This window comes from Lolium rigidum, chromosome 6, assembly GCF_022539505.1.
Source record: "Lolium rigidum isolate FL_2022 chromosome 6, APGP_CSIRO_Lrig_0.1, whole genome shotgun sequence".
Taxonomy (NCBI): domain Eukaryota; kingdom Viridiplantae; phylum Streptophyta; class Magnoliopsida; order Poales; family Poaceae; genus Lolium; species Lolium rigidum.
In genome coordinates this window covers 315,291,119-315,301,719 of record NC_061513.1, presented here as the reverse complement: position 1 = coordinate 315,301,719, position 10,601 = coordinate 315,291,119, and the positions used below count along the sequence as shown (strand labels likewise).

At 44.7% G+C, this 10,601-nt stretch overlaps 2 protein-coding genes across 2 annotated transcripts; one reads left to right on the top strand and one right to left on the bottom strand.

Moving 5' to 3' along the window:
* The first annotated feature begins 3,232 nt into the window (after window positions 1-3,232).
* On the top strand, window positions 3,233-3,928 carry LOC124665244 (histone H2B.1-like). Its single transcript, XM_047202663.1, has one exon. The coding sequence runs from the start codon at window positions 3,287-3,289 to the stop codon at window positions 3,743-3,745; it is 459 nt and encodes a 152-aa protein (XP_047058619.1). The 5' UTR covers window positions 3,233-3,286; the 3' UTR covers window positions 3,746-3,928.
* Window positions 3,929-6,744: 2,816 nt separating this feature from the next.
* Window positions 6,745-10,098, bottom strand: LOC124668062 (probable LRR receptor-like serine/threonine-protein kinase At3g47570). The gene is made up of 2 exons (XM_047205268.1): window positions 7,275-10,098; window positions 6,745-7,188 (listed from the first exon to the last, which is right to left on the bottom strand). Exons 1-2 carry the CDS (start codon window positions 10,012-10,014, stop codon window positions 6,806-6,808), a joined length of 3,123 nt encoding a protein of 1,040 aa, XP_047061224.1. The 5' UTR covers window positions 10,015-10,098; the 3' UTR covers window positions 6,745-6,805.
* Between the last annotated feature and the right edge of the window lie 503 nt (window positions 10,099-10,601).

Here is a 10,601-nt window from a genome sequence, read left to right as displayed (position 1 = left end):
TAGTTGATTAATCTTCATTGTTTTGATAAGTGTTGTGTGGGTGAACCTATGCTAATGTACCGCCCTTCCTAGGACTAATACATACTTGTGATTATACCCCTTGCAAGCATCCGCAAATACAAGAAAGTAATTAAGATAAATCTAACCACAGACCTTAAACTCGAGATCCTGCTATCCCTCCCGCATCGATATACCAATGGGGGTTCGAGGTTGTCTGTCACTCCGACAACCCCACAATTAGCAAACGAATACAAGATGCATTCCCCTAGGCCCATAAAGGTGAAGTATCATGTAGTCGACGTTCACATGACACCACTAGAAGAATAACACCACAACTTAAATATCAAACCATTAAATATTACTCAACATAGTTCACTACTAACATTTAGACTTCACCCATGTCCTCAAAAACTAAACGAACTACTCACGAGACATCATATGGAACATGATCAGAGGTGATATGATGATGAATAACAATCTGAACATAAACCTTGGTTCAATGGTTTCACTCAATAGCATGAATCCTGACTCCGGTGAGTAATTCTCCAATAATCATGAAACATGCAAAATAGGTGAAATAACATAAGTATCATCTCCAAATATGAAATATATCAATGAATAACAGTAAATTATGATATAAAATAGTGATGCAAAATGGACGTATCAGCGGCATAGAGGTACCCCTTTGTGACACTTGGTTGAAACATATGTAATGCAATGATAATCCATGGAAATGCAAGCTAATTAGGACAAGGTGCGAGCACTATTGGTATTCGATGCATGAGGCTTGCAACTTATAGGATGTCTTATGCATAACACATATGAATTATTACTACCGTTGACAAAATTGTTTCTATGTTTTCAAAATAAAAAGCTCTAGCACAAAGAGTAATCCTCTGCTTCCCTCTGCGAAGGGCCTTTCTTTTACTTTATGTTGAGTCAGTTTACCTACTTCTTTCTATCTTAGAAGCAAACACTTGTGTCAACTGTGTGCATTGATTCCTACATACTTGCTAATTTGCATTCATTATATTACTTTGTGTTGACAATTATCCATGAGATATACATGTTGAAGTTGAAAGCAACTGCTGAAACTTATATCTTCCTTTGTATTGCTTCAAAACCTTCTATTAAGAATTTATTGCTTTATGAGTTAACTCCTATGCAAGTCTTATTGATGCTTGTCTTGAAAGTACCATTCATGAAAAGTCTTTGCTATATGATTCAGTTGTTTAGTCATTGTCTTTACCATTGCTTTGAATCACTTCATTCATCTCATATGCTTTACAATACTATTGATCAAGATTATGATAGTAGCATGTCACTTCAGAAATTATCCTTGTTATCGTTTACCTACTCGAGGGCGAGTAGGAACTAAGCTTGGAGATGCTTGATACGTCTCAAACGTATCTATAATTTCTTATGTTCCATGCTAGTTTTATGACAATACTCACATGTTTTATATACACTTTGTATCATTTATATGCATTTTCTGGCACTAACCTATTAACAAGATGCCGAAGCGTCAGTTCCTGTTTTCTGTTGTTTTTGGTTTCAGAAATCCTACACAGGAAATATTCTCGGAATTGGACGAAACAAAAGCCCAGGGTCTTATTTTCCATGGAGCTTTCCAGAAGACCGAAGGAGAGACGGAGTGTGGGCCCCTCGAGCCTCTCTTGACTCTTCCCCTTCGCCTATTTATTCTCTCCGTCGCGAAAACCCTATTACCGAGAGCCACGATACGAGAAAAGTTCCAGAGACGCCGCCGCCAATCCCATCTCGGGGGATTCAGGAGATCGCCTCCGGCACCCTGCCGGAGAGGGGAATCATCACCCGGAGGACTCTACATCACCATGATCGCCTCCGGACTGATGTGTGAGTAGTTCATCCTTGGACTATGGGTCCATAGCAGTAGCTAGATGGTTGTCTTCTTCTCTTGTGCTATCATGTTTAGATCTTGTGAGCTGCCTATCATGATCAAGATCATCTATTTGTAATGCTACATGTTGTGTTTGTTGGGATCCGATGAATATGGAATACTATGTCAAGTTGATTATTGATCTATCATATATGTTTTGTTTATGATCTTGCATGCTCTCCGTTGCTAGTAGAGGCTCTGGCCAAGTTGATAATTGTGACTCCAAGAGGGGTATTTATGCTCGATAGTGGGTTCATGCCTCTATTGAATCTGGGACAGTGACAGAAAGTTCTAAGGTTATGGTTGGTTTATGAAGTCCTTTTTCATGATCCAATCTGATCCAGCACCACAACGAGCATCACCACCGAGATTAACACACATACGCCTTGGTGGCGTCTTCTTCTTGATCCAGCAAGAGAGATAGAGAAGTAGATGTGATCTGGACTAGCAACAAGATGGGGTGGTGGCTATGGTGGAGGGGTCTCGCGGGTAGAGCTTCACTAAGCAGCGCACGAGGAGGAGGAGGTATAGCCTGATCCATAAAAGTTGTCGTTTTGGATACCGTTACACAATCTCCAAAATGTAAATTTGACTGTAATTTTCTATTACAACTTTGTTCATTTTTGAATGAAAAAAATCATATTGAATATACCAATAAAGATTTGCGCGTACAACTTTCAAGTATTATTCAATATTTCCCTTTAAAAGTATTGTTGAACCTACACTTTCGTAAGCATATCCATAGTAAAAAAAAGTGGAGTTCGATTCCACCCTTGTTACACAAAGTTGCACAATGTGCTCATTTAGTCATCAATGTTAAAGTACATATAATCATATGGAGGTACACGCAAATTTTCTATCAACCTAAATCGTGCTGTTGGTCGCATTTTACTCGAATGAAATTAGGAAGTACCATCTCACGGAAAAGATCTACAGACACAAATTCTCACATTACTTGCCTACGGCTCGGCGTCATAGAGTTTCTATCACTGGCAGCTGGGCCCTGGTGCAGTGACCTCCAAAATTTCAGTTCCCGCCAGAGAGGAGTCCTTCCAGTTGCAGCACATGCGCGCGGCCGAAACGAAATTCCATCACCCGCCTTCTGCTCCCCGCCCACTTCTTCGCCACGTCAGCGATCCGCGTCGAAACGCATCCAGACGGTCCATCCTGAACAGCGGCGAACGGCTGGAATTACTTGGCAGCACCGATCCGCGGCTACCACCCTTCCACCAATCAGCGTCCACCTCCTCCCTTCTATATATTGCCCCGCGTCCTCCTCATTTCCACACATCTCATCTGCAACCAATTCCCCACCTCATCTCCCACCTTCCAGCGACCTCTCTCCCCGTCGAATCAGCAGCAGCTCCCATGGCGCCCAAGGCAGAGAAGAAGCCGGCGGAGAAGAAGCCCGTGGAGGAGGAGCCAGCGACCGAGAAGGCGAAGAAGACGCCCGCCGCCAAGAAGCCCAAGGCCGGGAAGAGCCTGCCGGCGGGCAAGACCGCCGCCAAGGAGGGCGGTGAGAAACGGGGCAGGAAGAAGGGCAAGAAGAGCGTCGAGACCTACAAGATCTACATCTTCAAGGTGCTCAAGCAGGTCCACCCCGACATCGGCATCTCCTCCAAGGCCATGTCCATCATGAACTCCTTCATCAACGACATCTTCGAGAAATTGGCTGGTGAGTCCGCCAAGCTCGCCAGGTACAACAAGAAGCCCACCATCACCTCCCGGGAGATCCAGACCTCCGTCCGCCTCGTCCTCCCCGGCGAGCTCGCCAAGCACGCCGTGTCTGAGGGCACCAAGGCCGTCACCAAGTTCACTTCTTCTTAGATTGTTCTGATGTTCTTGGAGAGTCCCCTGCTTCACCTGTTTTAGTGTTGCTTTGATGTTCCTGCTGTACTCTGTAGTTAGGTGCTCGAGTGTGTCATGACTCATGACCGTGTGGTGTTGTAAGAAAATGTGCTGGTCGCTGTAGCAGCACTGTTATTTCAATCCCAAGTTACTAATGTTCTACATCTGCCTGTGCAATTTATTTAGTTTTTTTTAATCTCTGTTCTTTTGATTTCTGGATTCCCTGCAAAGCGCTCGTTTGTGTGATCTGAACGTGGTGTTACCCATCAATGCTCTGTGTTAATCTGTTCTGATCTGTGACTATGTCTGTCGATCTCTGAATATATGTAGATACTGCTTGTGGAATTGCAGAGATGTTGGTCCACGTCTCCACTCCTAAGCTTAGGTCGCAATCCGTTTGTTGTTTCTGCCGACGAATCCACTTGTTTCTGTTGCAAATCTTTAGCGCAGCCACGAGTGTTCAGTTCAGATGCACAATTCAGTTTGTTTCAGCCTCAAGATACACTAATCAGGCTCCCGACCATCGCGTTGCTGTTGCGCTTTGGCAATTGTCGGATCTGCACGTGAAGAATTTGGGATTTGATTTCTGTTTGCATTGCGTTGCGCGCCATGGTGCTTCAACCTGTAGTGTTCCGCGGCACATCAGAATTCCAATTTGCACACGAAATTTCTTGGCGGGATTTCAGTTTAGAATATGCTAGTCGGATGGATGCGCGCCAAACAGTGGCTCCAATCCATGTCTGATGTCTCTCTCCAACCCCAATTCCCGAACCCCTCTTCTCGCCTCCAATGGTTTCCTCCCCACACAGCGCGTCACCGCTGTCTCTCCCTTCTTTTCGCGGCTAAACTAACCAACCAGCCTTCTTCCCCCTCCCAAAGCGATATCGGCCAGGTCGTAACGCAGCTTTTTTCGCCGGCGGCGGCGATGGCGATGCCCAGCTCGCCGCGCTTTGGTTCGGCCAATCTCGTCGCGCCGTCCGTTACCATGTTAACCGTCGCGGCGGCAGGCGGCTCTGGGCCCGGCTGGGTTCCTCAGAGCCGCTGCGACGTTGCGTTGCTCTTGAGCGCGAGGTGTTTGTGTTATTGCCTGAGAGGGTCCGTGGCCGCTGAGGACGAGGTATAGCACGGGCTGGCATGCACCTACTGTTTATCCTGCATATACCACTGTCTAGCTCACTGTCAAGTGAACTGGCCTCTTCAGTAAGGCCGACGGTCACCGTTTCTCCCGGTACAAACGCACATGGAGGAGAGGAGCTCTGGAGGAGGAACCAGCCGCGACGGCGGAGGAGGCCGAAAAGGCCCCGTCAGGAGGGTGCCCAACGCTTAGAAGCCGGTGTCGATCAGATCTTCCGCGGAGGAGGAGCCCGGAGAAGGGGCGAGCGATCGATCTCTTCTGCGAGGCGGCATGCCCATCGCAAGCTCCTCCATCAGCGCCACCTCCGAGAAGCTCAAGGTTAGCATCATGGTCACCCTCGCCACGAAGCTTAGCTCCTCCTAGGTTTCATAGAACAGTGGCAGTTGTTACTTGCTGTCGAAACTCTGGTTATCTAGAACTGTAGCAGGAACTATGGTTATCTGGAACTGTAGCGCACTCTGGTTACCTGGAAGTTGGAACTGTAGCAGGTTAATTGGAATGGGTAGATGATGGTTAGTGTATAGTTGGGCAGTTGTAAATAGGAACTACTCGGTGCTGCTATTTGTTTGGAATAATAGTGCTGGCTTTCCACTCCCATATGGTTTCTGTTATGTTGATTGGTTAATTTTTACATGGATTTTTCTTGACTGAGAACTGGAGGTTGTGGGGAAAATTTACATGATTGCGGAATTTTCTTGAACAATCCCTTGATAGTTGAACTGCCTGGCATTGTGAAATTAGAAGAACCATGTGGTGCTGCTTTCAGGAAATCGTTGCCTCACGGATCCAGTGCTTGAAAATGGCAATGTTGCTAAAATAGCCTACCGAAATTTCTTATACTATGGAACAGAGGTAATACTATACTATCTGGCTGATACTTGTCATAATGTCATGTGATGGCCTTATTTGTGTTTATACTTTATACTACAATGTGTCTGAACATTTGGAGTGATGTTGTCAGGCTTCCGATGCTGATGAAGACGAACTTTGCTCTACCATCTGCAACGGATTCTCAGGACTGCATGCAAGTTCTTACCAGGTGCATAAGCAATTTCTGTTCTCTCTTAAGCTGAGCTCTGCCTTGAAATCCAGCATTGGTATTATTGCTGCTTCCGTCAGTGCTCATGTACTGATCATCAGAAGGAAGATGAAGAATGCCAGCACTCTCATTGTTTGCATTGCCATTATCTTTCTTATTTTGTGTTTCTAGTTTATGAATTGTAGTTAACACTGGTTGTCCATCGGTTAGTACCAGTCATTAGTCAGTCTCCTTAAAGTAACTTATCCATAAGTTCAATGTCAAGTTCAATAGTCGCTTTGAGGACATGAAAGCCTAACTCAATCCATGAATCCAAATACTATTCCATTCTAATGCTATCATTGGCATCTGTGCGCATCCAGATTGTGGATTGAGCTATGGTTGTTGCCTGCTTCAGGATCGATGAAGTTTTCTACATGAAATTTATTTCAGTTTTGCTCAAGCTGCATATTTAGTGTCTGCTCTGAACAGGTAATGTTTAATTGGCATGCAAATGTCCATTTCTCAGAGAAGCCATTTTCCATCTTTTGCTTCACTTTTGTAGGGATATGAAATTTTTGTTGCCTGTATGTACTACATATGAATCTGATGGTTGTCCTGTTGATTTATTAGCTTTAGTTGGACAACGTAGGGGCTCTGAGTTCTTCCCACGTACCTCAGGTCATGAAATCTTGATAATGTGCATGCCTCATAGGGGTAACATTTATATAAATCCGCATTTTTCTGACATTATGCAAAGAATTACATACCAGGAAGATATTCTGACCCACACATGGTTTCGAACTTACAATTATTTCTGGCATTTACATGCTGTCTTCTGCTTGATTGTTTGTTGATCATGCAAACAAATGCAGAAGTGGTGGCTTCAGCCGTAAGTTAAGTATTCATAAGTTGAAAACATGAGGTATTCATCTCTGACTGTATGTATCTCTACTGCTGCATCTCTTATCAGCATTCTGTCTCTGGGTTGTTGCTGTGAGCAGGATATGCCGAGCCTGAAGATGGAAACTAAGCAATCCTTGATTCTATTACTTGCAGTGTCATCCTTTGGTTCTGCATGCAGCCAAATTGTGGAATCAGCTATCTCCAAGGTTTTCTCACCAAGAGCATCGTCGGCAAACTTATGCAGATCCAGTGAATCTCTGAACATGTCATCTGTGGGGCTCCTTCCAGTAAACATCTCAAGCAACAATATGCCTAGGCTGTACACATCGCCAGCAGTTGAGACTGCAGAGCCTTCCCCACACTCTACAATATTTGCAACAAAAATTGATCATAAAGCACATCTATGACTCACAGCAAAGTAGAAGGAAACAATACAAAAATTCAGTTACCTGGAGCAACATAACCAATGGTACCTCTTATCCCAACTGTGCTATTTGAATTATTTTGATTACTTATTATTTTTTCGCCAAGTATTTTTGAGATGCCAAAATCTCCAACACGGGCGCTCATATCCTCCGCAAGAAGAATATTGCTTGGCTTGAGATCGCAATGGATGATTGGTGGCTCACAGTGGCTGTGAAGGTATTCAATTGCGTCCACAACATCAACAGCAATATCTAGCCTCTGACCTAGGCTGAGTGTATTACTCAAAGTGAGTTCTTCAGATTCTGGATGAAGCCAACCTTCTAAACTACCATTAGGCATGAACTCAAAAACTAGCGCCTTGAACTCTTGCCCTTGGGGGTCGACGCCCGAGCAACATGTGATAACCTTTATAAGGGAACGGTGACGCACTATTCTCAACGCTTCACACTCGATGTCAAAACTCCTGGATGATCCTGATTGTTGAAGGTTAAACACCTTTACAGCCACAGTTGTACTTGTATCTTCGTCATCCATAGTGCATTTGTAGACAGCACCATATCTTCCTTTCCCAAGCAAGTTTGCTTCCAAGAATCCATCAGTTCCCATTGATAATGCATTATAAGAGACTCTTGGATATCTTTCCTCCATAAGCATAGGCGGTTCTTGGTCCTTCTGTCTTCCTGCCTTCTTGCAGAAAATATGAGTAAGGACAACCAGTGAAATGAGCAACAATACTGATCCTGTTGTTGCAAGAGCTATTATGATTGACTTCGACCACCCAATTTTATTCTTGCCTGTGTTGGTCATAGAGCATGAAGCCAAGTGAAGCTGAGGCACTCCACCACATAACATGCTATTTCCAGCAATTGACACATAAGTTAAATTCCTGAAAACACCTCCTTTTGGCACTTCACCCTGCAAATTGTTGAAGGATACATCTATTTCTGACAGCATGGTCAAATTCTGAATAACTGACGGTATCGGCCCTGAGAAGTTGTTTTGTGCCAGATATAATTCTTCTAGGCCATCCATGCTTCCAAGAGTATCAGGTATCCCACCAGAAAACTTGTTCATGGTCAGGTTCAATACGCGGAGCCCTTTTATGTTCCCCAAAGACTTTGGCATGCTTCCTTCAAATGAGTTCCTATCCAGCAACAAGAATTCTAACACTATGCAGTTTCCAATACTGGCAGGTATCTCGCCAGAAAAATGGTTTCCTGACAGAACAAGCTTGTTAAGATTGTGTAATCCACCGACTTCTGAAGGAATAGGTCCAGATAATGAGTTGTATGACAAGTCTAGGTAAGAAGAAAGGGACGTCAACCCCAGAATCTCTTTGGGAATCGAGCCATTCAGGTTGTAATTCATGGACAGATTAAGAATCTGAAGATATTTCAGTTTTCCAAGGTTTGCTGGAATTGGCCCTTGTAAGTTGTTGTTGGGTGCAAGTAGCCATTCTAGTTGTGTGAGATTACCAATAGAAGGAGGTATGAGGCCTGAAAAGCTATTGTTTTCCAAGTATAGCTGAACTAAGTTCACTAGTTTCCCAATGCTCTCTGGGATCAATCCAGACATGAAAGTATGCTCTATCTCGAGTACGTTAAGGCCTACAAGATTGCCAATATCTGAGGGTATATGTCCGGAGATGTTATTGTAACCTAAATAAAGGTACTCGATAGTTGTCGAGAGATTCACTATTGAACTTGGCAGCCTTCCGCTGAAAGAGTTGTTGGCGATAAGTAGGGTTACCAGCTGACTGCAGTTTGCCATTGAAGTGATGAACTCCCAGCCTTCCTTGTCGTTTGCTTCAACATCGGTCTCATGCAGGAACAAACGTCTAAGAGATTGCAGCCTCCCCAGATTAGGAGGCACAAAACCACTAAATCTGTTGATTGAGAGCCATAACCCTTTCAGTGTGGTGAGATTTGAGATCGAAGAAGGAATGACTCCACTGAACTGGTTAGCACCAAGGCTAAATCCTTCTATTCTAGGAAATTTGTCTCCGATATCGGCAGGAATGTTGCCATGCAGATTGTTCCCTCCAACCGCAAAGGTTACCAATGACGACAAATTGTACAAAGAGGGTGGAATCACTCCTGAAAGGTCGTTATTCTCAAAGTTGAGGAACTGCAGGCCAGCTAGTTCGCCAAGGTTTTCTGGGATTGGGCCGTGGAGCCTATTTCCCTTGAGAGACACGGCACTCAGTGATGACAGGTTAGCCAGCGACACTGGAATAATCCCGGTGAAAGTGTTGTTCATCAGCGATAGTCTCTGTAGGTGTGGCAGAGTGTTGCCAATATCGACTGGGATTTGACCATTGAGCTGATTGTAGTGGAGAATGAGAGTTGTCAAGCTGGTGCAGAAGCTAAGGTTGGCAGGAAACATACCCGAGAGCATGTTGCTCCCCATGTCGAGGGTCTGCAGTCGTCGGAGGCGACCAATGCTTGGTGGTATCTCGCCGTAGAGCTCGTTGGAGCTCATGTTGAGAATCTGTAAGAAGGTGAGGTTTCCTATGGCCGGAGAGATGGTGCCGGCGAGCCCAAGGAAGGGCAGGCTCAGCCCTTCCACCTGCGTCGGCCTCTTGCGGCTACATGTCACGCCCTTCCAGCTGCAGAAGCCAGTGCTTCCATTCCAAGAATCTAGCGCGCTGGAATTGCTAAGCCCTGCCTTGAAGGCAAGCAGCGCGGCCTCATCACTTGCCATGGCGATCATCAAGATGGAGAGGAGGGAAGGTACCAGCAAGCTCGCGTTGCACACAGCCATGTCTTTGTTGAACTAATTGGTCTGTGAATGTCAACAATGTTTGGCATCTACAGAGTACCACCTCCATGCTTGTGTTGTGTGTATGCAGTCTTACTGCGTTTTCATTTGTTCAGTAAACTAGTCCAGTGTGATGTTACAGCTACCCTAACTCCATTGAGCTGAACATGATGAAACCGATTTCTTCTTGGCTTTTGGTGATCGATGAAAGCAACCATCCAGTGGCAGAGTTGACACGGCACCGAGCTGCTGCAGCTCTTTGATTTTCCCCACAACCAGTCCCTGTCGGTGTACATTTTCTTAATTCTTATACAACCTTTTGTTGCTGGCTTTATGCATGCTTGCTTAGTTGCTTGGTACGAGTACCTACTCCAGATCATCATCTATTCAATGATAAAATAATAAACTAACTATTCTACTTGTTTATGTTGCAGCTCTATAATATTAAGAATTCAATAACTACCGAAGTTGTCATTCTATCTGGTTGTGAAATGTGGACTGGGTTCACTGCTTTCTTTCCTTATGTCATGCTTTGTTTACATTTGGCAGTTTGAAGGCATTCCAGCGTAGGGTGGCTCTGCCTCTCCAGT